The sequence below is a fragment of the Bos indicus genome, chromosome 19 (genome assembly GCF_029378745.1).
Source record: "Bos indicus isolate NIAB-ARS_2022 breed Sahiwal x Tharparkar chromosome 19, NIAB-ARS_B.indTharparkar_mat_pri_1.0, whole genome shotgun sequence".
Lineage (NCBI taxonomy): Eukaryota > Metazoa > Chordata > Mammalia > Artiodactyla > Bovidae > Bos > Bos indicus.
The window spans coordinates 9,063,064-9,085,966 of record NC_091778.1 but is presented as its reverse complement, the minus strand read 5'-3'; the positions used below and the strand labels follow the sequence as shown (position 1 = coordinate 9,085,966).

At 44.2% G+C, this 22,903-nt stretch overlaps 1 protein-coding gene across 1 annotated transcript in view; it reads right to left on the bottom strand.

Moving 5' to 3' along the window:
- SCPEP1 (serine carboxypeptidase 1) overlaps nucleotides 1-14,981 on the bottom strand; it is a 33,885-nt gene extending 18,904 nt beyond the window's left edge. The window contains exons 1-3 of the mRNA XM_070772503.1: nucleotides 14,847-14,981; nucleotides 11,776-11,924; nucleotides 830-919 (exon numbers count right to left, since the gene is read on the bottom strand). Coding sequence (XP_070628604.1) covers nucleotides 830-919; nucleotides 11,776-11,924; nucleotides 14,847-14,913 — 306 coding nt within the window. The 5' untranslated portion in view covers nucleotides 14,914-14,981. The remainder of the gene's footprint in view (nucleotides 1-829; nucleotides 920-11,775; nucleotides 11,925-14,846) is intronic.
- Nucleotides 14,982-22,903: the final 7,922 nt, after the last annotated feature.

Genomic DNA, 22,903 nt, shown 5'->3' with positions numbered 1-22,903 from the left:
CAACCTTGGGTATTAAACACAGAGCTACAAATGGACCCAGAAATTCCCCGCTAAACTGAAACTGCAACCAGTATCTGTACGCTAATGTTGCCTGCATTACTCATGACAGCCAAAAGGTGGAAATAACCTAAGGGTCCATCAGCAGATGGGGGAGGGGCAGAGGCACAGAGCAGAGGGTGGCCACGAGCCCAGAGCAAAACCCCCACCCGCCGAGCCCCTCAGCATCCGGCAGCCTGGGGGCAGAGGTCGAGCGTGGGGACAGCGGGACGGACCCCAGACTGGAGGGAGAAGAACAAGGGAGCCGGGGGGGCAGGGTCTGGTCAGAGAGGGGCGGGTGAGGAGGTGAAGCTGAGAATGAAGGCGCAGCGCAGAGTCAGAGAACCAGAGAGGCATCACAAGGGCAGAAGACAAGGGGTCGGAGGTCTGGAGGAAGACAAGCACTGAGATAGGAGAGGAGGAGAAGAAAGAAAGGACTGGAGGTCGTGGCCAGAGGGTGGGACTCTGGTGTCTGAGACTGTACCAAGGTCTAGCGCCTGGGTAATGCCAAGGTCCAGGTGTCTGCGAGAGCAGATGGAGCTTTCTGCAGGGAAGTGGAGAGAAAGGTCACGGAGTTGGGAAGGTGACCGGTGTAGGACAAGCTGCCTTCAGAAATGGAAGCAGCTGGTGGAGAGGAGGCCTGTGGACAAGCACCCAAGGCCCCCCCTGCATACAGAGGAAGAGGGAGGGGGCGGGGTGGGGCCCCTCAACCTGGGGATGGGATGGGATCAGGTGGGGCTCAGTCTGCGAGAGGCCACGTGACACTGAGAGTTCTGGGCTTTCCTCACTGTACCCAAGTGGTGTTTCGTGGCTGGAGATTCCTATCAAGCGGCCCGATTTCCTCAAAGTTTCCAAAGCCAGTGCTGGAACCACCTGGACCACCCTGTGGAAGAAAGAAAGAACCAAAAATAAACTCGGAGAAAATGTCTGTTAAACCTTCATCATTACAGCAATGACCACACTCACTGTAAATGATTTATGACCCAGTGACGGCTGCGTCAACCTTACACACAGGACACAGCTGGTCCACTGAGCAAGGGATGCTGAAAGCTCAGCTTTTCTGTGCACGGGTGCTGAATCACATCTCAGAGACAGAGTTGTGGGTGAAGTAGAAAAGGGCAGCTTTATCACTTCGCCAGGTAATGGGGGACACAGCAGGCTAATGCCCTCAAAACCAAGCATCCCAACTTGGGGAAGACAGTGACAAGTTTTATATTAACCGAAATTGTTCAAAGAGGGTGTGATCAGCTCATGGACACTCTTCTCATGGGTTGGTGGTAAGGTAAGGAGTCAACCTCATCAACCTTCAGGTCCAACTGGTCTGGAGTCTACATGCTGGAGGGCGGCATACTATCATTAATCATCACCTTCTCCTACCTGGAGGGTGTTTCAGTATAAGCAAAATAGCTTAATCTCTGATGACGCCTTCATGGATCACAGCCTTGTCGTGGCAAAGGGGCCTGTGTAACTCAATGAAGCTATGAGCCATGCCAGGCAGGGCCAAGACAGGTGGTTCACAGTGAAGAGTTCTGATGAAATGCGGTTCATGGGAGGAGGAAATGGCAAACCATTTCAGTATTCTTGCTGAGAAACTTATGGATAGTATGAAAAGGCAAAAATATATGACACTGGAAGATGATCCTGCCAGGTCAGAAGGTGTCCAATATGCTACCAGGGAAAAGTGGAAAGCAATTACTAATAGCTCCAGAAAGAATGAAGAGACTGGGCCAAAGTGGAAATGACACTCAGCTGTGGATGTGCCTGCTGGTGAAAATAAAGTCTGATGCTGTAAAGAATATTGCATATGAACCTGGAGTGTTAGGTCCATGAATCAAGGCAAATTAGAAGTGGTCAAATAGGAGATGGCAAGAGTGAACATGGACATCTTAGGAATCAGTAAACCAAAATGAATGGGAATGGGTGAGTTTGATTCAGAAGACCATTATATCTATGATGGTGGGCAAGAATCCCTTAGAAAGAATGGAGCAGCTCTCATAGTCAACAGAAGAGTCCAAAATGGGGTAATTAGATGCAATCTCAAAAAAGGCAGGAGCCTATTATACAGAGTGAAGTAAGCCAGAAAGAAAAACACCAATACAGTATACTAACGCATATATATGGAATTTAGAAAGATGGTATCAATAACCCTGTATACGAGACAGCAAAAGAGACATTGATGTATAGAGCAGTCTTAGGGACTCGGTGGGAGAGGGAGAGGGTGCGAAGATTTGGGAGAATGGCATTGAAACATGTATAATATCACGTATGAAATGAGTCGCCAGTCCAGGTTCAATGCACGATACTGGATGCTTGGGGCTGGTGCACTGGGACGACCCAGAGGGATGGTATGGGGAGGGAGGAGGGTTCAGGATGGGGAACACATGTATACCTGTGGTGGATTCATTTCGATATTTGGCAAAACCAATACAATACTGTAAAGTTTAAAAATAAAAAAAAATTTAAAAAAAAAAAAAAAAAAGGCAGAATGACTTCAGTTCATTTCCAAGGCAAACCATTCAAAGTCATGGTAATTCAAGTCTATGCCCCAACCACTGATGCCAAAGAAGCTGAAGTTGACTGGTTCTACAAAGATCTACAAGACCTTCTAGGACTAACACCAAACAAGGATGTCCTTTGCATCTTAGGGGACAGGAATGCAAAAGCAGGAAGTCAAGAGATACCTGGAGTAATGGGCAAGTTTGGCCTTGGAGTACAAAATGAAGCAGGGCAAAGGCTAGCAGAGTTTTGCCAAGAGCAAACATTTTTATCTAACAACATGAGAGTTAACTACACATGGACATCACCAAAAGGTTAAAACCTAATCAGACTGATTATATTCTTTGCAGCCAAAGATGGAGAAGCTCCATATAGTCAGCAAAAACAAGACTGGGAGCTGACTGTGGCTCACATCATGAGCTCCTTATTGTAAAATTCAGACTTAAATTGAAGAAAGCAGGCAAAACCACTAGGCCATTCAGGAATGATCTAGATCAAATCCATTATGATTATACAGTGAAGGCAATGAATAGATTCAAGGGATTGTATCTGGTAAACAGAGTGCCTGAAGAACTATAGATGGAGGTTCATAACATTGTATAGGAAGCAGTGATCAAAATCATCCCCAAGAAGAAGAAATGCAACAAGGCAAAGTGGTTGTCTGAGGAGGCCTTACAAACAGCTGAGAAAAGAAGAGAAGCTAAAGGCAAAGGAGAAAAGGAAAGATATATCCATTTGAATGCAGAGTTCCAAAGAGCAGCAAGGAGAGAGAAGAAAGCCTTCCTAGGCAATCAATACAAAGAGAGAGGAAAACAGCAGAATGGGAAAGACTGGAGATCTCTTTCAGAAAACTGGAGATATCCAGGGAACATTTCGTGCAAGGTTTGGGCACAATAAAGGACAGAAACAGTAAGGACCTAACAGAAGCAAAAGAGATTAAGAAGAGAGGTCAAGAATACATAGAAGAACAATGCAAAAAAGGTCTTAATGACCCAGACAACCATGATGGTATGGTCACTAACCTAGAGCCAGACATCCTGGAGTGTGAAGTCAAGTGGGCCTCAGGAAGCATTACTACAAACAAAGCTAGTGGAGGAGATGGAATTTCAGCTGAGCTATTTGAAATCCTAAAAGATGATGCAATATATCAACAAATTTGGAAAACTCAGCAGTGGCCAGAAGATTGGAAAAGGTCAATTTTCATTCCAATCCCAAAGAAGGGCAATGCCAAAGAATGTTCAAACTACTGCACAATTGCACTCATTTCACATGCTACCAAGGTTATACTCAAAATCCTTCAAGCTAGGCTTCAGCAGTACATCAATTAAGAACTTCCACATGTACAAGTTGGATTTAGAAAAGGCAGAGGAACCAGAGATTAACTGCCAACATTCACTGGATCACAGAGAAAGCAAGGGAGTTCCAGAAAAACATCTACTTCTACCTCATTGACTATGCTAAAGCCTTTGACTATGGGGATCACAACCAACTGTTGAAAATTCTTAAAGAGATGGGAATACCAGACCATACTATCTGTCTCCTGAGAAATCTGTACGCAGGTCAAGAAGCAACAGTTAGAATTGGACACGGAACAACTGACTTGTTCAAAATTAGGAAAGGAGTATGACAAGGCTGTATACTGTCACCCTGTTCATTTAACTTCTATGCAGAGTACATTACGCAAAATGCCAGGGTGAATGAATCACAAACTGGAATTAACACTGCTGGGAAAAATATCAACACCCTCAGAAATGCAGATGATACCACTCCAATGGCAGAAAGTAAAGAGGAACTAAAGAACCTCTTAATGAGGGTGAAAGAAGAGAGTGAAAAACCAGGCTTAAAACTCAGTATTAAAAAAAATCTAAAAAAAAAAAAAAAAAAATCTAAGACCATGGCATCTCGTCCCATCACTTCATGGCAAATAGAAGGGGAAAAGATGGAAGCAGTGACAGATTTTATTTTCCTGTACTCCAAAATCACTGCAGATGGTGACTGCAGCCATGAAATTAAAAGATGCTTACTCCTTGGAAGGAAAGCTATGACAAACCTAGACAGCGTATTAAAAAGCAGAGACATCACTTCGCCAACAAAGGTCTGTAGATTCAAAGCCATGGTTTTTCTTGTAGTCATGTACAGTGTAAGAACAGGACCATAAAGAAGGCTGAGCACTGAAGAATCGATGCTTTCAAACTGTGGTCTGGAGAAGACTCTTGAGAGTCCCTTGGACAGCAAGGAGTCAAACCAGTCAATCCTAAAAGAAATCACTCCTGAATATTCACTGGAAGGACTGATGCTGAGCTGAAGCTCCAATACTTTGGCCACTTGAAGTGAAGATGCGTTTCACTGGAAAAGACCCTGATGCTGGGAAAGACTGAAGGCAAAAGGAGAAGGGGGTAGCAGAGGATGAGATGGTTTGATAGCATGAGTGACTCAATGGACGTGAATTTGAGTACACTCCAGGAGATAGTGAAGGACAGAGGAGCCTAGTGTGCTGCAGCCCATGGGGTCGCAAAGAGTGGGACAGGACTTAGTGACTGAAATATAACAACATCCTTTGATGATGAAACCGGATGTTACCCCAAGGCTGCTCTTGATGGTTTGTTTCTCCTTGGTCTCGCACCCCCTCCCTTCCCTAACTATCAACTGCTTGAATCTGCCCACTGGAACTCAGAGTATGGAGGCTGAATGAAAGCAGTTTCCTATAATCAAAGAAACGAGGAACACAGGAAGGCCTTGTGCCCAGGAGCCCGACAGGGCCCTCACAGGGTCACCAGGGACATCTGGACTCACTGAGCCCCCTGGTAACTGCTGAAGTTTTGCTGATAGGAAGTGCCCAGGTCAAGCGTTCCCAGAGGGTGCTTTCCTATCTTTGATTCTCTGAGCTTGAGCCACGGCCTGATGTGGGGTTCGCTGAGTTCAAGACATCTCATCCAAACACTCTCCCGTTGAAGATGAGTAGTAGGGCCCGTGGAGGGGACATGTAATTAGGGCTGCCACTGGGACTGGCCTTGTGACCCTGATGATTTACAAGGGACCCAGACCAAGGGGCAGTTTGATCAGGATGATCCCCAGGATACAATGCAGCAAACACAGAAGTCCCAGGGCAGGAAGCACTCAGTCCCCTGGGTGGCCGGGGCGAGGCAGGATTCCAGGCAGAAGCTCAGGGCTGGAGCCTCAGAATATAAGAGGCAGAGGTTCTCAGGTCTAAGAGAAGGGAGGAGGTCCTTCAGGAGACGGTGAGGGGAAAAGGATGGTTGGTGCTTTTCTGGATAAAACCTCAGAGGCTGGGAGGCCCAACAACCAGCCTCAAGTAAAAGGATACTGTCTCCCTGTGCAAGATGGATAGGAAAGGGAGATACGCAAAGATGGAAGGAAACAGCTCAGCAAAACAGAAGCCAGGCCAGTCTACAGAGGGAAATGTGAAGGAGAAAAAGGAACAACACAGAGTCAGGGCTCAGGGGTATGTAAAGGACCCCGACAGGGAAAGATGTTATGAAACTACCTAATGTGCTGAAACTATGCCAAGCTAACGATTACAAAACTGAGAGGCTATAAATCTCTCTAATTATACGCACTCTATATCTTAAGATTTCCTAATGCAGCAGTAAAAAGCTCGCAAGTCAGAAGGAGCTGTTCATTAAAGTCATATCTAGAACAGCAAAAGGGTGGAACTCCAGTGTCCCCCAGCAGGGCAATGGGTTAGTAAACCACGATCACCTAAATGATGGAATGTGACACTAGGGTCAGAAACCATGAGAAACTATGTGACAGCATTGAAAAATGCATGCGACACACAGTGAAATGAGCGAGGGTCCTCACGACTGACAGAATGAAAAGACTACTGCACGGGAGAAAATACGTGTGAATGATATAACCAAAAAGGGGTTAATACCCAACATATATAAACAGCTCATGGCAGCTCAATATCAAAAACGACACTGATTTAAAAATGGGCAAAAGAACGTTACAGACATTTTTCCAAAGAGGAAATGCAGATGGCCAGTAGGCACATGAAAAGATGCTCAGCATTGCTAACAATCATGGCAACGCAAATCAAAACCCTCCTGAGAAATTACTTCATACCTGCCACAATGGCAATCATCAAAAAGAGCAAAAAGAACAAATATGGAGAAAAGGGGTCCTTGTTCTCTGTTGGTGGTGATATAAATGGGTTCAGCCACTGTGGAGAAGAGTATGGAGGTTTCTCGAGAAAACTAAAGCTACAGTTACCACATGATCCAGCAATTCCACTCGTAGGTATACATCTAAAAACAACAAAGACACGAATCCGAAAAAATACACGCAACCCAATGTTCATGGCAGCCTTATTTATAAATAGCCAAGATATGGAAGCAACCTAAGTGTCCATCAGCAGATGAACGGATAAAGAAGATGTGGTACACATATACAACGCAATACTACTCAGCCACAAAAAGAACAAACGTTTGCCATCTGCTGCAACATGAATGGGCTTGGAGGGTATTACGCTGAGTGAAGTAAGTTAGAAAGAGAAAGACAAATACTGCATGATGTCACTTTAATGGGGAACCTAAATAATACAACAAACTACTGAATATAACAAAAAGAACCTGACTCACAGCTATGGATGACAAACCAGTGGTTATCAGTAGGGAAAGAGGAGAGGGGAGGGGCAATGCAGGGGAAGGGGATTAAGAGGTACAAACTACACGTGTGAAATAAGTAAGTTACAAGGATACATTGTGGAACATAGGGAACGTAGCCAATATTTTCTAGAACCATAAATCGAGCCTAATCTTTAAAAGTTGTGAATTACGATATTGTATGAGTGAGTGAGTGAAAAAGTTGGCTTAAAGCTCAACATTCAGAAAACGAAGATCATGGCATCCGGTCCCACCACCTCATGGGAAATAGATGGGGAAACAGTGGTAACAGTGTCAGACTTTATTTTTCAGGGCTCCAAAATCACTGCAGATGGTGACTGCAGCCATGAAACTAAAAGATGTTTACTCCTTGGAAGGAAAGTTATGACCAACCCAGACAGCATATTCAAAAGCAGAGACATTACTTTGCCAACAAAGGTCCGTCTTAGTCAAGGCTATGGTTTTTCCAGTGGTCATGTATGGATGTGAGAGTTGGACTGTGAAGAAAGCTGAGCACCAAAGAATTGATGTTTTGAACTGTGGTGTTGGAGAAGACTCTTGAGAGTCCCTTGGACTGCAAGGAGATCCAACCAGTCCATTCTAAAGGAGATCAGCCCTGGGTGTTCTTTGGAAGGAATGATGCTAAAGCTGAAACTCCAGTACTTTGGCCACCTCATGTGAAGAGTTGACTCATTGGAAAAGACTCTGATGCTGGGAGGGATTGGGGGCAGGAGGAGAAGGGGACAACAGAGGATGAGATGTCTGGATGGCATCACCGACTCGATGGACGTGAGTCTGAGTGAACTCCGGGAATTGGTGACGGACAGGGAGGCCTGGCATGCTGCAATTCATGGGGTCGCAAAGAGTCGGACACGACTGAGCGACTGAACTGAACTGATACCTCTAACTTATATAATATTGTACACCAACTATACTTCAATTTACACACACACAGAAAAAAAAGAGTAAGGGTCCTTTGAGTGAAAGCTGGGCCCCTTTTCCCTAGTGGACTTGCTGCTGCTGCTGCTTCTGCTAAGTCACTTCAGTCGTGTCCGACTCTGTGCGACCCCATAGACAGCAGCCCACCAGGCTCCCCCGTCCCTGGGATTCTCCAGGCAAGAACACTGGAGTGGGTTGCCATTTCCTTCTCCAATGCATGAAAGTGAAAAGTGAAAGTGAAGTCGCTCAGTCGTGTCCGACCCTCAGCGACCCCATGGACTGCAGCCTTCCAGGCTCCTCCATCCATGGGACTTTCCAGGCAAGAGTACTGGAGTGGGGTGCCATCGCCTTCTCCGGTGGACTTGCTAGGCTGGGATAGAACCAAAGTGAAAGGGAGGGAGGCTGGAACCTTAGGGGTGTGGTCTTTGTGGGAGAAATCCCATTTTCCTGTTTTGTTTTACTCAAGACTGTACTACTGCAAAATCGTTTCTGCCTAGAACTTTGCGATGGGGCACTGTCACGGCCCAGGGCTGTGCAGTGACTCTGTGGCGAATGTGTCAGGGGACAAACTGAAACACTTTAAATGACTTGAAAGTCTGCTTAAAGCAGCGCACGACATCACTCAGAGCTACTCCACTCAGAAGACACGACCTCAGTTCTCAGAGGCCCGCCCAGAGAAGCCAGTGTCCACGTTCTCAGCAGGCTGCTGAAACAGAGCCTCTTTGAACCTGCAATAATTATCTCTTTCTTACCCCTACTCTTTTTGACTTCCCTTGGGTTTCTGGGGGATGGAGAGCCAGTTCATTAGCCAGCTGAAAACCATCAAATAGCATCGCAGCTCACAGCAATCAAAGGTCACAAACCGGATGGTTTCCAGGGGCCAGAGGTGCACCTCAGGGAGCAGACAGGTCAGGTGTGGCCGCTCGTCAGGAGCTCCTGCTGGTCGGCAAGGGGGGTCCCCACCACTCAGCTTTGGGAAGGCAAGTTCAGCCCCTGGGTCATTACATTTTTGGAAAAAAGGAGGAAATGTCCTGATTTTTAAATGTTGGCAACTCATTCAAATAAAACAATCGCCCTACTCTGCGCTCAACCAAAGGAAAAGGTCTGCAGTTTCTGAAATTCAGTGGTTTTCACGCTGCTCCCGGAAGCCCAGAAAGTGCCTGAGGGGCTGCAGGACCAGGGGAGGCTGAGTGGGTGGGCTTGGCGCTCTGCCCCCCACCTCCACCCAGCACTGCTTCCTTCTGCTTTGGCTGGTCGTAAGCTTTCACTTGGAGTGGAAACAGTTCTGCTGATTAATAAAACGTTTGAAAACCACTGAAATCTCCCGGATTAGAAAACCAAAGCCCAGAAAAAGGGAAGTGTTTTGCCTTGGCTATGAGGGGCAGTAAGGCAGACCTGGATGTGCCCACTGCATGGACTTCGCTGACAGCCCTGCCGTGTCTCCATCTCCAGCCCCCCGGGAGGCGCAGAAGTCCCCCGGGCCACACAGATGCCTTCTTCTTTGGAGGCATTTTTCTACCTGCACCCTCAGCTGAGCTCCCAGAGAGAATACTTGCCATAATCCTAAGAGAGAAAGGCCCCTCCCTGCAAACTGTTCATCTTCAGTATCTCATCAATAACTGTGTATCCCAGAGGGCTAATAAACACATGAAGAGATGTTCAGCATCGCTCATTGTCAGAGAAATGCAAAGCAAAACTACCATGAGATATCACCTCACTCCAGACAGAATGGCCATCAACAAAAAATTCACAAACCTCAAGTGCTGGAGAGGGTGTGGAGAAAAGGGAACCCTCCGGCACTCCTGGTGGGAATGTAAACTGATAAAACCACTATGGAAGACAGTAGGGAGAGTCCTTAAAAAACTAGGAATAAAACCACCATATGACCCAGCAATACCATTCCTGGGCATATACCCCGAGGAAAGCAAAACTGAAAAAGACGCATGTACCCCAGTGTCCACTGCAGCACTATGTACAATAGCCAAGACATGGAAGCGACCTGGTCGACAGATGGATAAAGATGGATAAAGAAGCCGTGCTACATTTACACAACGGAATACTGCTACTGCTGCTGCTAAGTCGCTTCAGTCGTGTCCGACTCTGTGCGACCCCGTAGACGGCAGCCCACTAGGCTCCTCTGTCCCTGGGATTCTCCAGGCAAGAACACTGGAGTGGGTTGCCATTTCCTTCTCCAATGCATGAAAGTGAAAAGTGAAAGTGAAGTCACTCATTCGTGTCCAACTCTCAGCGACCCCATGGACTGCAGCCCACCAGGCTCCTCCGTCCATGGGATTTTCCAGGCAAGAGTACTGGAGTGGGGTGCCATTGCCTTCTCCGCAACGGAATACTACTCTGCCAGAAAAAGGAACACATTTGAGTCAGTTCTAATGAGGTGGATGAACCTAGAGCCTATTATACAGAGTGAAGTGAGTCAGAAAGAGAAAGACAAATATCATATATTAATGCATATACATGGAATCTAGAAGGATGGCACTGACGAATCTGTCTGCAGAGCAGGAATGGAGATGCAGACATAGAGAACAGACTTATGGACAAGGGTGGGGAGAAGAGGGAGAGGGTGAGATGAATGGACAGAGTAGCATGGATGCGTACACGCTAACATATGTAAATAGGCGGCCAATGGGAATTTGCTATAAGACTCAGAGAACTCAAACGGGGGCTCTGTAGCAGCCTAGAGAGGTGGGAATGGGTAGGAGGTGGGAGGGAGATTCATGAGAGAGGGGACATATGTACACTGATGGTTAATTCATATTGGGTATGACAGAAATCAAACCTTTACAATACTGTAAAGGAATCATCAATCAATTTTAAAAAAAAGTCTGTATCCATTGGCAAAGCTGGGAGAACTGGGAAGCTGCTTAGGAATAACAACATTTTGGGACGAATTGACATTTACATCTCATGGGGATGAGGACCAGGGCACCCCCACATACTGGTAAGCAACCCATTATCCCAGCCAGGACGAGCCTGTAGTTTCCAGAAGTTGAAGCAAGACTTCGTTCCTCAACCCCTCCCTAGATTGTGGATTCCAGGTGGGTGTAGGCCAACTTCTGAGAGATATTTTAGAAATGGAAAGAAGGATCCTTTGCCTGCCCCTCAAAGAACTTTCAACCAGTTTCTAGTCTTCAATCCTACCACCAGAGCTCAAGATTAAAATGCAAATGCACTTTACGGAGAAGGAGAGGGCCCAACACTCAACACTGATACAAAAGGCTGAGTTCTTTCAAAATATCAATTTTTCTAGGGCAAGGAATTCAGGTCGAGGAAAGGAGTAGGTGGGTAGGGAGATGAAAGGCTGGTCAGGGTAGCTCAGTTTTTGCTTTGGAACCTTCCAGAAACACTTTGTATCAGCATATTGTCAAATGTGACTTTAAGAACATCCGGTAAGGGTTCCTGCCCCTGTCTGGTTTAGGCTTAGTACAAAAGGACCCCAGCAAAAGGCCAGAACCTCTCACTCTCTGATTTGGCTTCCTTGGCAATAACACTGCCTTTGTCTGCCTCAGAAGGATGCTGAATCCTCAAGTCTAGGAGATCCCTACCTCGCTGCTAAACCACATCAGTTCTTCACTGCTGAGCTGTGAGCCTTTAAAGGTGAGCAAGATGGCAAGTTGGGGAAACCTGGCCTCAACCTCAGGTCAGGCAGTAAAACTACTTTTACCTGAAGCCACATGATCAAGGGCAGTTCTGAGAAGTTCTTGTGGGAGCTGGTGGCATAATAGAGCCACCAGAACATGTGGGCATCCTTCCGGACAGTCACATAACCCCAGACTTCCTTGCTGTCTTCCGGGGGCTGGCTGATGACAGCTCCTGAAACACAAACACGGTTTTCCTGAAGAATGTCCATGTCCAGGTAAATGCCAAGCCTAGGAGGGATGGCTGGGCTAGGCTGCAGGTCATTTGGTTTATGTTTATGTATTTACTTCAATACATTGTGGAGATAAAGAAAAAAAATTCAACTTAGATTGAATAAATTTTCAGCTTATGAAAAAACAAACCCAACTTAACAGAGGCCCAGGGGGCTGAAAGCTTTCACATTTTCCTCTACACCCTCTGTAATGTTTGGATTTTTAACAGGAAGGCATGAAACATGCTCATAATTGTTTAAAAGAGAGAGAGAGATTTACATTTAGGGGAAAAAAGAAAAAAAATCTCAAAATGCATCACATTGATTTTGGTTTCTCATTTAGTATACAATTAAAGAGGCATCGACAAGTTAGTGGGGCAAAATTACTCAGTATATTATGCCAGGGCAACTGTTAGCTTTCTTGAAGCAAAAAAAAAAAAAAAAGAAATATAGATCCTCTCTTAACACTATTAACCAAAATGAATTCCCAGTGGATCAAATATTTCATTTTTAAAATTTAGATGTGAAAAAAATATGAAAATAGAGTTGAATGTTTTTTTGACCTCTGGATGGGGAAACGATTTAAGCAGACTCCCAGGGACTGTAGAGCAAATTAGTGAGCGTTGAGGACAGAAACTGTTACATTTCCATACAATGAAAATAAAAGGCAAAACAACAAATAAAGATCAGAAATAAATATGAAGAAGGGTACTTCCTTAATCATTAGATCAATTAAAAAATATCATCTTTGCAACAATCAAGATAGTTGACAATTCCTAGCACTTAGTAGGCATTCAATAAATAACAGTAGTCATAACAACAACAACAGAAGATCCTAATAATTAAATGGATAAATGCCACAAGAAAATAATTCATGAAAACAGAAATACGAATGTCATAAATACGTGAAAAAAATCACTAATATTCAAAGATATGAAAATTAAAGCAATAATGAGGTCACTAAAAAACCTTTGCTTATTTGACAGATGGCAGCAGCTCTATTTGCACGAGTCAGGAGACTGGCCTCACCACTGTGCGCAAAAGTGCGTACTGGCACAAAATTTTCTGAGGAGGCAACTTGGCAGAAAATTTATAGAAGCCATACATATATTATTTAATCCCACAACTCCCATTTTCCTCCAATTTAGAGTTAACCAAAGTTAACTTTTTTAGCATTTGCAAAATATGTATCAGAAAAGAGTAGGTTAAATACATTAACTATGTCACCTTTGCTAACCTAACAACTTCCAAGCTGTGACACCTTTCCTTTTCTCAAATACCACTCTGTGGGTAAAACAGGCTAATGTTAAACCGTGACGAAAGCATGATCCTGGGTTACCAGAGTTTTCTGCCTCTACTTCCTCTTTTTTGAATTTCATGCCTCTGTGGCAAGTAAAAGGACAAAAACTGGTCCCCAAGATAAGAAGAGTAGGTGAGGAGACAATGTTGTTTTGAAACTTAATAAGGATGGAGATTAAGGCAACCAGAAAGTGGTCTGATGAGCAAAACAGAAAGGCTGGAATGTTTATTATAGATACGGCTGTGAGATAGTACACACCAAGTAACACAAAATTCCAGTCTCCTTGAAAATGGCAGATAAGGCTTGGTCTGTTTTAACTTACACTCTGGCACTCCTCCCTTTCCTGATAGTGTTGGTTATTGCTGGTTAGACCCTAAGTTGGGTCCAACTCTTTTGGGACCCCATGGACTATAGCCCACCAGGCTCCTCTGTCCACGGAACTTCCCAGGCAAGAATACTGGCTGCTGCTGCTAGGTCACTTCAGTCGTGTCCGACTCTGTGCCACCCCATAGACAGCAGCCCACAGGCTCCCCTGTCCCTGGGATTCTCCAGGCAAGAACACTGGAGTGGGTTGCCATTTCCTTCTCCAATGCATGAAAGTGAAAAGTGAAAGTGAAGTTGCTCAGTTGTGTCGGACCCTCAGCGACCCCATGGACTGCAGCCTTCCAGGCTCCTCTGTCTGTGGGATTTTCTAGGCAAGAGTACTGGAGTGGGGTGCCATCGCCAGAATACTGGAGTGGGTTCCCATTTCCTTTTCCAGGGGATTTTCTCAACCCAGGGATCGAACCCGCATCTCCTGCATTGCAGGCAGATCCTTTACTGCTGAGCCACCAGGGAAGCCTCCCTGCCAGTGACCACTTAAAATCTGGTGGGCAACCTATTGGACAGTTCCCAGGCACAAGCAGAAGGGTCATATGATCCCCATTTTACAGAAGGGCAAACAAGTTAAGCAACTCAGATCACAAGACAAGTCTGTGGCCAGTTGTAATTCTCAGTTCTTGATTCAGATCAGGAGTCATTTTGCTTGAAGAAAAGACTGAAAATCAACTTGCAAGTCATCATATTAAACACGAACTGGTTTTTGTCAAAAAGGACTGCAATGAGGGAAGATATTATCTTGCCTGTTCTGATTAGGTACAGGGAGAAAGTCTTACTCTCAATAAAGTGTCCCATTTGTGGTATTATTTTTTAGAGTCTTCTGGACAGTGTTTCAGCTTAAAACAACAACAACAACAACAACTTTATAATCTCATTTTGCAGCCAATCACGGCAGGAAGAGGGAGGTGGCCCTTAGATAGTGGAAACTTCATTATCATCAGCTTCTCCAAACCTTACATGTTGCAAAACTGCTTCTAACTATGCGCAGGGAAGAAAGGAAGCATCAGAATACCCAGAGTCAGAAAAAAAGTAGAAAAATCACTCTGAATTTAAAAAACTGAGTGAGTTTCAAAAGCAAAATAATTCCACAAGGTAGAAACAGGGGGAAAGGAATACGGTTTAAAAAGCACAAACCCACTAACTGATTCTCATCCCTGGAGGAGAGAAGGAGGCACCGGGCGCTGAAGCATCTTTTGCCCGAACCTACCCGTGCTCAGGCCCAAAAGCAGCAGCAGCAGCAGCGGCACAGGACAGTTTCGCGGGGCCAGCTCCATGATGAATACCCTGCGACTGCATCAGCTACCGGCTGGTCTCGGCGCCTCACCACGTGACTGGGGCGGGCGGAGCAAAGCCGGGCGGGGGAGGGGGCGGGGGTCTGAGCGGGGGCGGAGCGGGGGTTCGGGTGGGCGGGGCTTGAGGAGAAGCTTGGGCGGGGCTTGAGGAGAAGCTTGGGCGGGCTGAGCGGCTGGCAGCATTCCGGGCGCCCTCTGCAGATCGGCCCCAGCGGCATCCCTGGAGCCGCGTCCGGGGTGTTCCGTTTCGCCCCGCTACGCCTGTCTTTCCGTTTTGGGGACAAGCAGAAAGGAAGAGGCGCTTAATGCATTGATTTGACTTGGATTGTACGACAGGACTGAGACGCTACAGAGAAATAACCAGAGGACTGCTCTTCCTGCCCCGCCCATCTCTTCCTTCCCCAACAAAAGACCTTGCCTTTCAAACTGCTGCATCTGCCCCAAATCAGATTAAGAATGGTCAGAGGGTCATTGGAAGCTGTGGGCTTCCATTTTCACAGATTTGTTCTTAAAATTATTTTTCCTTTAAAATTACGTATATTATAGACATATTGGAAATTTGGAAAAAATTTAGACACTACGTAAATATTGTTAGCATTTGAGATTTTTCCCCCCTCTAGCGCTTTACGTCATCCTTTAAAATACAATAGTAAATGTTTTTTATTTTGTTTTTTTTTTCTTGGTAATTTGTCGTCATCTTAATTCTGTGTTATTAACATGACAACAGTCGTTTCAAACAGGCAATTAGAGGTTTGGGAAGGGGAAGGGAAAAACGGATGCAAGTGTGTGTGTGTAGGTCATTTTTATCTTAGGGTGTACCGAATAACTCCTCTTACAGCTAGGAAACAAAACTGCAGGGCTGTGTGAGGGTCAGGTTACTCCTAAATCAGTTCAGTTCAGTTGCTCAGTCCTGTCCGACTCTTTGTGACCCCATGGACTGCAGCACGCCAGGCTTCCCTGTCCATCGCCAATTCCTGGAGCTTGCTCAAACTCATGTCCATAGAGTCAGTGATGCCATCCAACCATCTCATCCTTTGTCATCCCTTTCTTCTGCCTTCAATCTTTCCCAGCATCTGGGTCTTTTCCAATGAGTCAGTACTTCGCATCAAGTGGCCAAAGTATTGGAGTTTCAGCTTCAGCATCAGTCCTTCCAAAGAATATTCAGGACTGATTTCCTTTAGGATGGACTAGTTGGATCTCCTTGCAGACCAAGGGACTCTTCTCCAACACCACAGTTCAAAAGCATCAACTCTTTGGTGCTCACCTTTCTTTATGGTCCAACTCTCACATCCATACATGACCACTGGAAAGATCATAGCTTTGGCTAGACGGACCTTTGTTGGCAAAGTAATGTCTCTGCTTTTTAATATGCTGTCCCATCGGTTTACTTTTCTTTTTCTAGGTTGGTCATAACTTTTCTTCCAGGGAGTAAGCGTTTTTTAATTTCATGGCTGCAGTCACCATCTACAGTGATTTTGGAGCCCAGGAAAATAAAGTCTGTCACTGTTTCCATTGTTTCCCCATCTATTTACCATGAAGTTATGGAACTGGATGCCATGATCTTCGTTTTCTGAATGTTGTTTTAAACCAAATTTTTCACTCTCCTCTTTCACTTTCATCAAGAGGCTCTTTAGTGCTTCTTTGCTTTCTGCCATTAAGGGTGGTGTCATCTGCATATCTGAAGTTATTGATATTTGTCCCTGCAATTAAATAATGGAAACAGTGACAGACTTTATTTTGGGGGGCTCCAAAATTACTGCAGATGGTGACTGCAGCCATGAAATTAAAAGACGCTTGCTACTTGGAAGGAAAGCTATGACCAACCTAGACAGCATATTAAAAAGCAGAGACATTACTTTGCCAACAATGGTCTGTCTAGTCAAGGCTATGGTTTTTCCAGTAGTCATGTATGGATGTGAGATTTGGACCATAAAGAAAGGTGAGCGCCGAAGAGTTGATGCTTTTGAAATGTGGTGTTGGAGAAGACTCTTGAGAGTCCCTTGGATTGCAAGGAGATCAAATGAGTCAGTCCTAAAGGAAATCAGCCCTGAATATTCATCGGAAGGACTGATGCTGAAGCTGAAGCTCCAATACTTTGGCCACCTGATTCAAAGAATGGACTCATTGGAAAAGACCCTGATGCTGGGAAAGATTGAAGGTGGGAGGAGAAGGGGATGACAGAGGGTGAGATGGTTGGATGGCATCACCGACTCAATGGAAGTGAGTTTGAGTATGCTCTGGGAGTTGGTAATGGACATGGAGGCCTGGTGTACTGCAGTCCATGGGGTCACAAAGAGTCAGACACGACTGAGTGACTGGACTGACTGACTACCTTCTGATACTCATAGTAATTGTTTTAAAATAATCATTTGTGCAGTTATTTATTTTAATTTTCTTTTCCTCGCTAATCTGTGGACTCCATGAGACTGGGGATCAGGCCGTACTGGGTGGTTGGCCAAATAGGACCACAAAGTCAGATTTGAGAGTACCCTGTGAGAGCCATGTGGGCCTATTGAAACTACTCTGCCATGATGTCAGGGAGGCAAACAGCATTTTTCCTTTTTCCAAGTTTAGGATAAATTATACTTTTACTGTATGTAGGGCCTCAGAGGCCACAGCATATTCAGGGAGCTACAGTCTGGGCCTCCCTGGTGGCTCAGATGGTAAAGAATGTGCCTGCAATGTGGGAGACCTGGGTTTGATCCCTGGGTCGGGAAGATCCCCTGGAGGAGGGCATGGAACCCACTCCAGTATTCTCACCTGGAGAATCTCCACGGACAGAGGAGCCTGGCATGCTACAGTCTATGGGGTCAAAAAGAGTTGGACACAACTGAGCGACTAAGCATACAACAACACACACAGTCATGGGGGGATTGTTGGAGAATAAAGTATAAGGGGATTTGGGTAAGTCTGGATCAGAAGGTGGAATCCTGACTACTGCTGCTGTTATTTAGCCCTCCTGGCTCCTCTGTCCCTGGGACTTTGCAGGCAATAATACTGGAGTGGGTTGCTATTTCCTTCTCCAGAGGATCTTTCCAACCCAGGGATCAAACCTGCATCTCCTGCATTGGCAGGTGTTGGCAGGTGAATTCTTTACCACTGAGCCACCAGGGAAGCCCCTGACAAGCTACCAATTCACTGCCGGTGGTGTGAATCTGGAAAGAGGTGTAGGCAGGCAGTCTCATTACTGGATCTGTGTGGTAGGCAATTTGGTTGCATAATTGCAACAGAAGTGTATTTTCTCTTCTTCAGGGCTAATTTCCTGAAGGAATAGGGCTGAAGGGCACAGCAACTGATTTCCAAAACTCAAACAGGATCATACCAGGCAGGGAACCAGAACAAAGCCCACAAGTCAAGGAGGAGCGAATATATAGAGGGCATGACAAAGCTGAATGAGGACAGGAAAATATAGGAAAAGAAATGGATTGGAAATAATTCTTAGGAGTGAGGAAAACCCAGAGAAGCCAAAGCTATTTTTCATGCTCCCTATTTTCAGCTTCAGTTTCTAAGTTTAAGTCCGGTAGGTGCTAACCTCGATACGTGGGATGTATCAGAATGCAGCTTGTTTTTCAAATTTCCAAACTCATATAAAAATAAATTAGGAGCCAGAGACAAATAAGCTTGCTTAAATCCATTTATACTTGTCAGCCAGGACAGGGCCTTATATAAGGAAGTCCCACCACTGGCAGCAGCAATGAAGCCTCCCTGCCACTCCCACCTGTGTTAACAGAGCCCAAGTAAGGAACTTGGACTTCAGTCCCCACCTGGCAGTATCTCCCCCCCCCACCAGAGCGCAATCGGAGAGAGCCAGCAGGATAAGATCTGGAATGTCTGACCGTAATGTGAAAATGTTCAGATTCCAACTTCTTCAATTTTATACCCAGAACCAGTAAGACATCAGACTGAAAAAAAAATTAATAAATGCTGACAGTAAGATAAGGGAGATGTTAGAATTATCTGACAAGCATTTTAAAGCAGACAGGATTATCACATTTGAGATGAATGAAAGGATAGAAAGACTCAGCAAGGAAATAGAAAGTCCCAGCAAAGGAATAGAAGATGCAAAGAAAAACCAAAAGGAAATTTTCTCGTGTTTATTTTTGTTTCTTTAAAAAAATTTTTTTGTTGAAGTATAATTGATTTACAATATTGTGCCAATCTCTGCTGTACAGCAAAGTGACTCAGTTATACATCAATGCAGTTCAGTCGCTCAGTCGTGTCCGATTCTTTGTGACCCCATGAATCGCAGCACGCCAGGCCTCCCTGTCCATCACCAACTCCCGGAGTTCACCCAGACTCACGTCCATCGAGTCAGTGATGCCATCCAACCATCTCATCCTCTGTCATCCCCTTTTCCTCCTGCCCCCAATCCCTCCCAGCATCAGAGTCTTTTCCAACGAGTCAACTCTTCGCATGAGGTGGCCAAAGTACTGGAGTTTCAGCTTTAGCATCATTCCTTCCAAAGAAATCCCAGGGCTGATCTCCTTCAGAATGGACTGGTTGGATCTCCTTGCAGTCCAAGGGACTCTCAAGAGTCTTCTCCAACACCACAGTTCAAAAGCATCAATTCTTCGGCGCTCAGCCTTCTTCACAGTCCAACTCTCACATCCATACATGACCACAGGAAAAACCATAGCCTTGACTAGACGGACCTTTGTTGGCAAAGTAATGTCTCTGCTTTTGAATATCCTATCTAGGTTGGTCATAACTTTCCTTCCAAGGAGTAAGCGTCTTTTAATTTCATGGCTTCAGTCACCATCTGCAATGATTTTGGAGCCCAAAAAGATAAAGTCTGACACTGTTTCCACTGTTTACCCAGCTATTTCCCATGAAGTGATGGGACCGGATGCCATGATCTTCGTTTTCTGAATGTTGAGCTTTAAGCCAACTTTTTCACTCTCCACTTTCACTTTCATCAAGAGGCTTTTAAGTTCCTCTTCACTTTCTGCCATAAGGGTGGTGTCATCTGCATATCTGAGGTTGTTGATATTTCTCCTGGCAATCTTGATTCCAGCTTGTGTTTCTTCCAGCCCAGCGTTTCTCATGATGTACTCTGCATAGAAGTTAAATAAGCAGGGTGACAATATACAGCCTTGACGTATTCCTTTTCCTATTTGGAAGCAGTCTGTTGTTCCATATCCAGTTCTAACTGTTGCTTCCTGACCTGCATACAGATTTCTCAAGAGGCAGGTCAGGTGGTCTGGTATTCCCATCTCTTTCAGAATTTTCCACAGTTTATTGTGATTCACACACTCAAAGGCTTTGGCACAGTCAATAAAAGAAATAGATGTTTTTCTGGAACTCTCTTGCTTTTTCCATGATCCACCGGATGTTGGCAATTTGATCTCTGGTTCTTCTGCCTTTTCTAAAACCAGCTTGGAAGTTCACGGTTCATGTATTGCTGAAGCCTGGCTTGGAGAATTTTGAGCATTACTTTACTAGCGTGTGAGATGAGTGCAATTGTGCAGTAGTTTGAGCATTCTTTGGCATTGCCTTTCTTTGGGATTGGAATGAAAACTGACCTTTTCCAGTCCTGTGGACACTGCTGAGTTTTCCAAATTTGCTGGCATACTGAGTGCAGCACTTTCACAGCATCATCTTTCAAGATTTTAAAGAGCTCAACTGGAATTCCATCACCTCCACTAGCTTTGTTCGTAGTGATGCTTTCTAAGGCCCACTTGACTTCACATTCCAGGATATCTGGCTCTAGGTGAGTGATCACACCATCATGATTATCTGGGTCATGAAGATCTTTTTTGTATAGTTTTCTGTTTATTCTTACCACCTCTTCTTAATATCTTCTGCTTCTGTTAGGTCCATACCATTTCTGTCCTTTATGGAGCCCATCTTTGCATGAAATGTTCCCTTGGTATCTCTAATTTTCTTGAAGAGATCTCTAGTCTTTCCCATTCTATTGTTTTCCTCTATTTCTTTGCATTGACCACTGAGGAAGGCTTTCTTATCTCTTCTTGCTATTCTTTGGAACTCTGCATTCAGATGCTTATATCTTTCCTTTTCTCCTTTGCTTTTCGTTTCTCTTCTTTTCACAGCTATTTGTAAGGCCTCCCCAGACAGCCATTTTGCTTTTTTGCATTTCTTTTCCATGGGAATGATCTTGATCCCTGCCTTCTGTACAATGTCACGAACCTCATTCCGTAGTTCATCAGGCACTCTATCTATCAGACCTAGTCACTTAAATCTATTTCTCACTTCCACTGTATAATCATAAGGGATTTGATTTAGGTCATACCTGAATGGTCTAGTGGTTTTCCCTACTTTCTTCAATTTAAGTCTAAATTTGGATTACCTTAGCTTTGCAGTATTTTCTGATGTCTGGGAGAGTTATGCCTCCTGCTTTGTTTTCCCCCCGGCTACCCCAGGATTGCTTTGGTAATTCTGGGTCTTTTATGGTTTCATATAAATATTTGGATTATTTGTTCTAGTTCTGTGAAAATTATCATAGATGTTTTGTTAGGGATCACATTCACTCTGTAGATTGCTTTGGGCAGTAGTGCCATTTTAACAGTGTTAGTTCTTCCAGTCCAAGAGCATGGGATATCTTTCAGTTTCTTTGAATCCTCTTTAATTTTCTTTACTGTTTTATAGGTCTCAGCACATAAATCTCTCACCTCCTTGGTCAGGTTTACTCCTAGGATTTTGTTTCTTGGTGTTATTTTTAAAAGGTATTAATTTTTAACATTCCCTTTCTGATATTTCACTGTTACTATAAAGAAATGCAACCAATTTTTTGAATGTTAATCTTGTATCCTCCTACTTTGCTGGATTCGTTTATTAGATATAGTAGGTTTTGTGTGGAGTTCTTGGGGTTTTCTATATATAGTATCATGTCAACTGCATATAGTGACAATTTTACTTCTCTTCCAATTTGGATACATTTCTTGCTTTTTCTTCTCTGATTGCTATGACTAGGACTTCCAATACCATGTTGAATAGAAGTGGTGAGAGTGGACATTCTAGTCTTGTTCCAGATTTTAGCAGGAAGGTTTTTAGCTTTTCATAGTTGAGTAATATACCAGTTGTGGGTTTATCATAAATAGTTTTTATTATGTTGAGATATGTTCCCTCTAGTCCCACTTTGGTAAGAGATGTTTGTTTTGTTTTTGTTTTTTTTTTTGTTTTGTTTTTATTGTGAATGGATGTTGAATTTAGTCAAATGCTTTTTCTGCATCTATTGAGATGATCATGTGATTTTTGACTTTTGTTAATGTGGTGTGTGACATTGATTGATTTGCAAATGTTGAACCACCCTTGTGAATTTGGGATGAATTCCACTTGTTCGTAGTCTATGATATTTTTTGTGACTTGTTGGATTTGATTTGCTAGTATTTTGTTGAGAATTTTTACATCTATATTCATCAAAGATATTAACCTATAATTTTCTTTTTTTTTGGTGGTATCTTTGTTCTAGTTTTGGTATCAGTTTGATGGTGGCTTCACAGACTGTCTTTGAGAGTATTCCCTCCTCTTCAGTCTTTTGGAAAAGTTTGAGAAGAATTGGTGTAAGTTCTTTTTTGTTTGTTTGGTAGAATTGGCCTGTGAAACCACCTGGTCTGGACTTTTGTTAGGAGTTTAAAAAAAAATTATTATTATTACAGATTCACTTTCACTTCTAGGGACTGGTCTGTTCAAATCATCTGTTTCTTCTTGATTCAGTTTTGGTGGGCTGTATGTTTCTAGAAAGTTGTCCATTTGCTCTAGGTTGTCACTAAAAGGAAATTTTAGAACTGAAAAACACAATTAGCAAAATAAGAAGCTCAGTGGAAGGATTCCACAGCAGAATGGAGGTCACAGAGGAAATAATCAGTGGATTAAAAGAACAATATAAAGTACCCAATCTGAACTGGGGGTGGGGGGGGGCAAGAGCCACAAAGATCTGTTGGACTATAATAAAGAGTTCTAACATTTAGGCCATTAGAGTCCTAGAAAGAGAGACTGGAAAAGTACCCAAAGA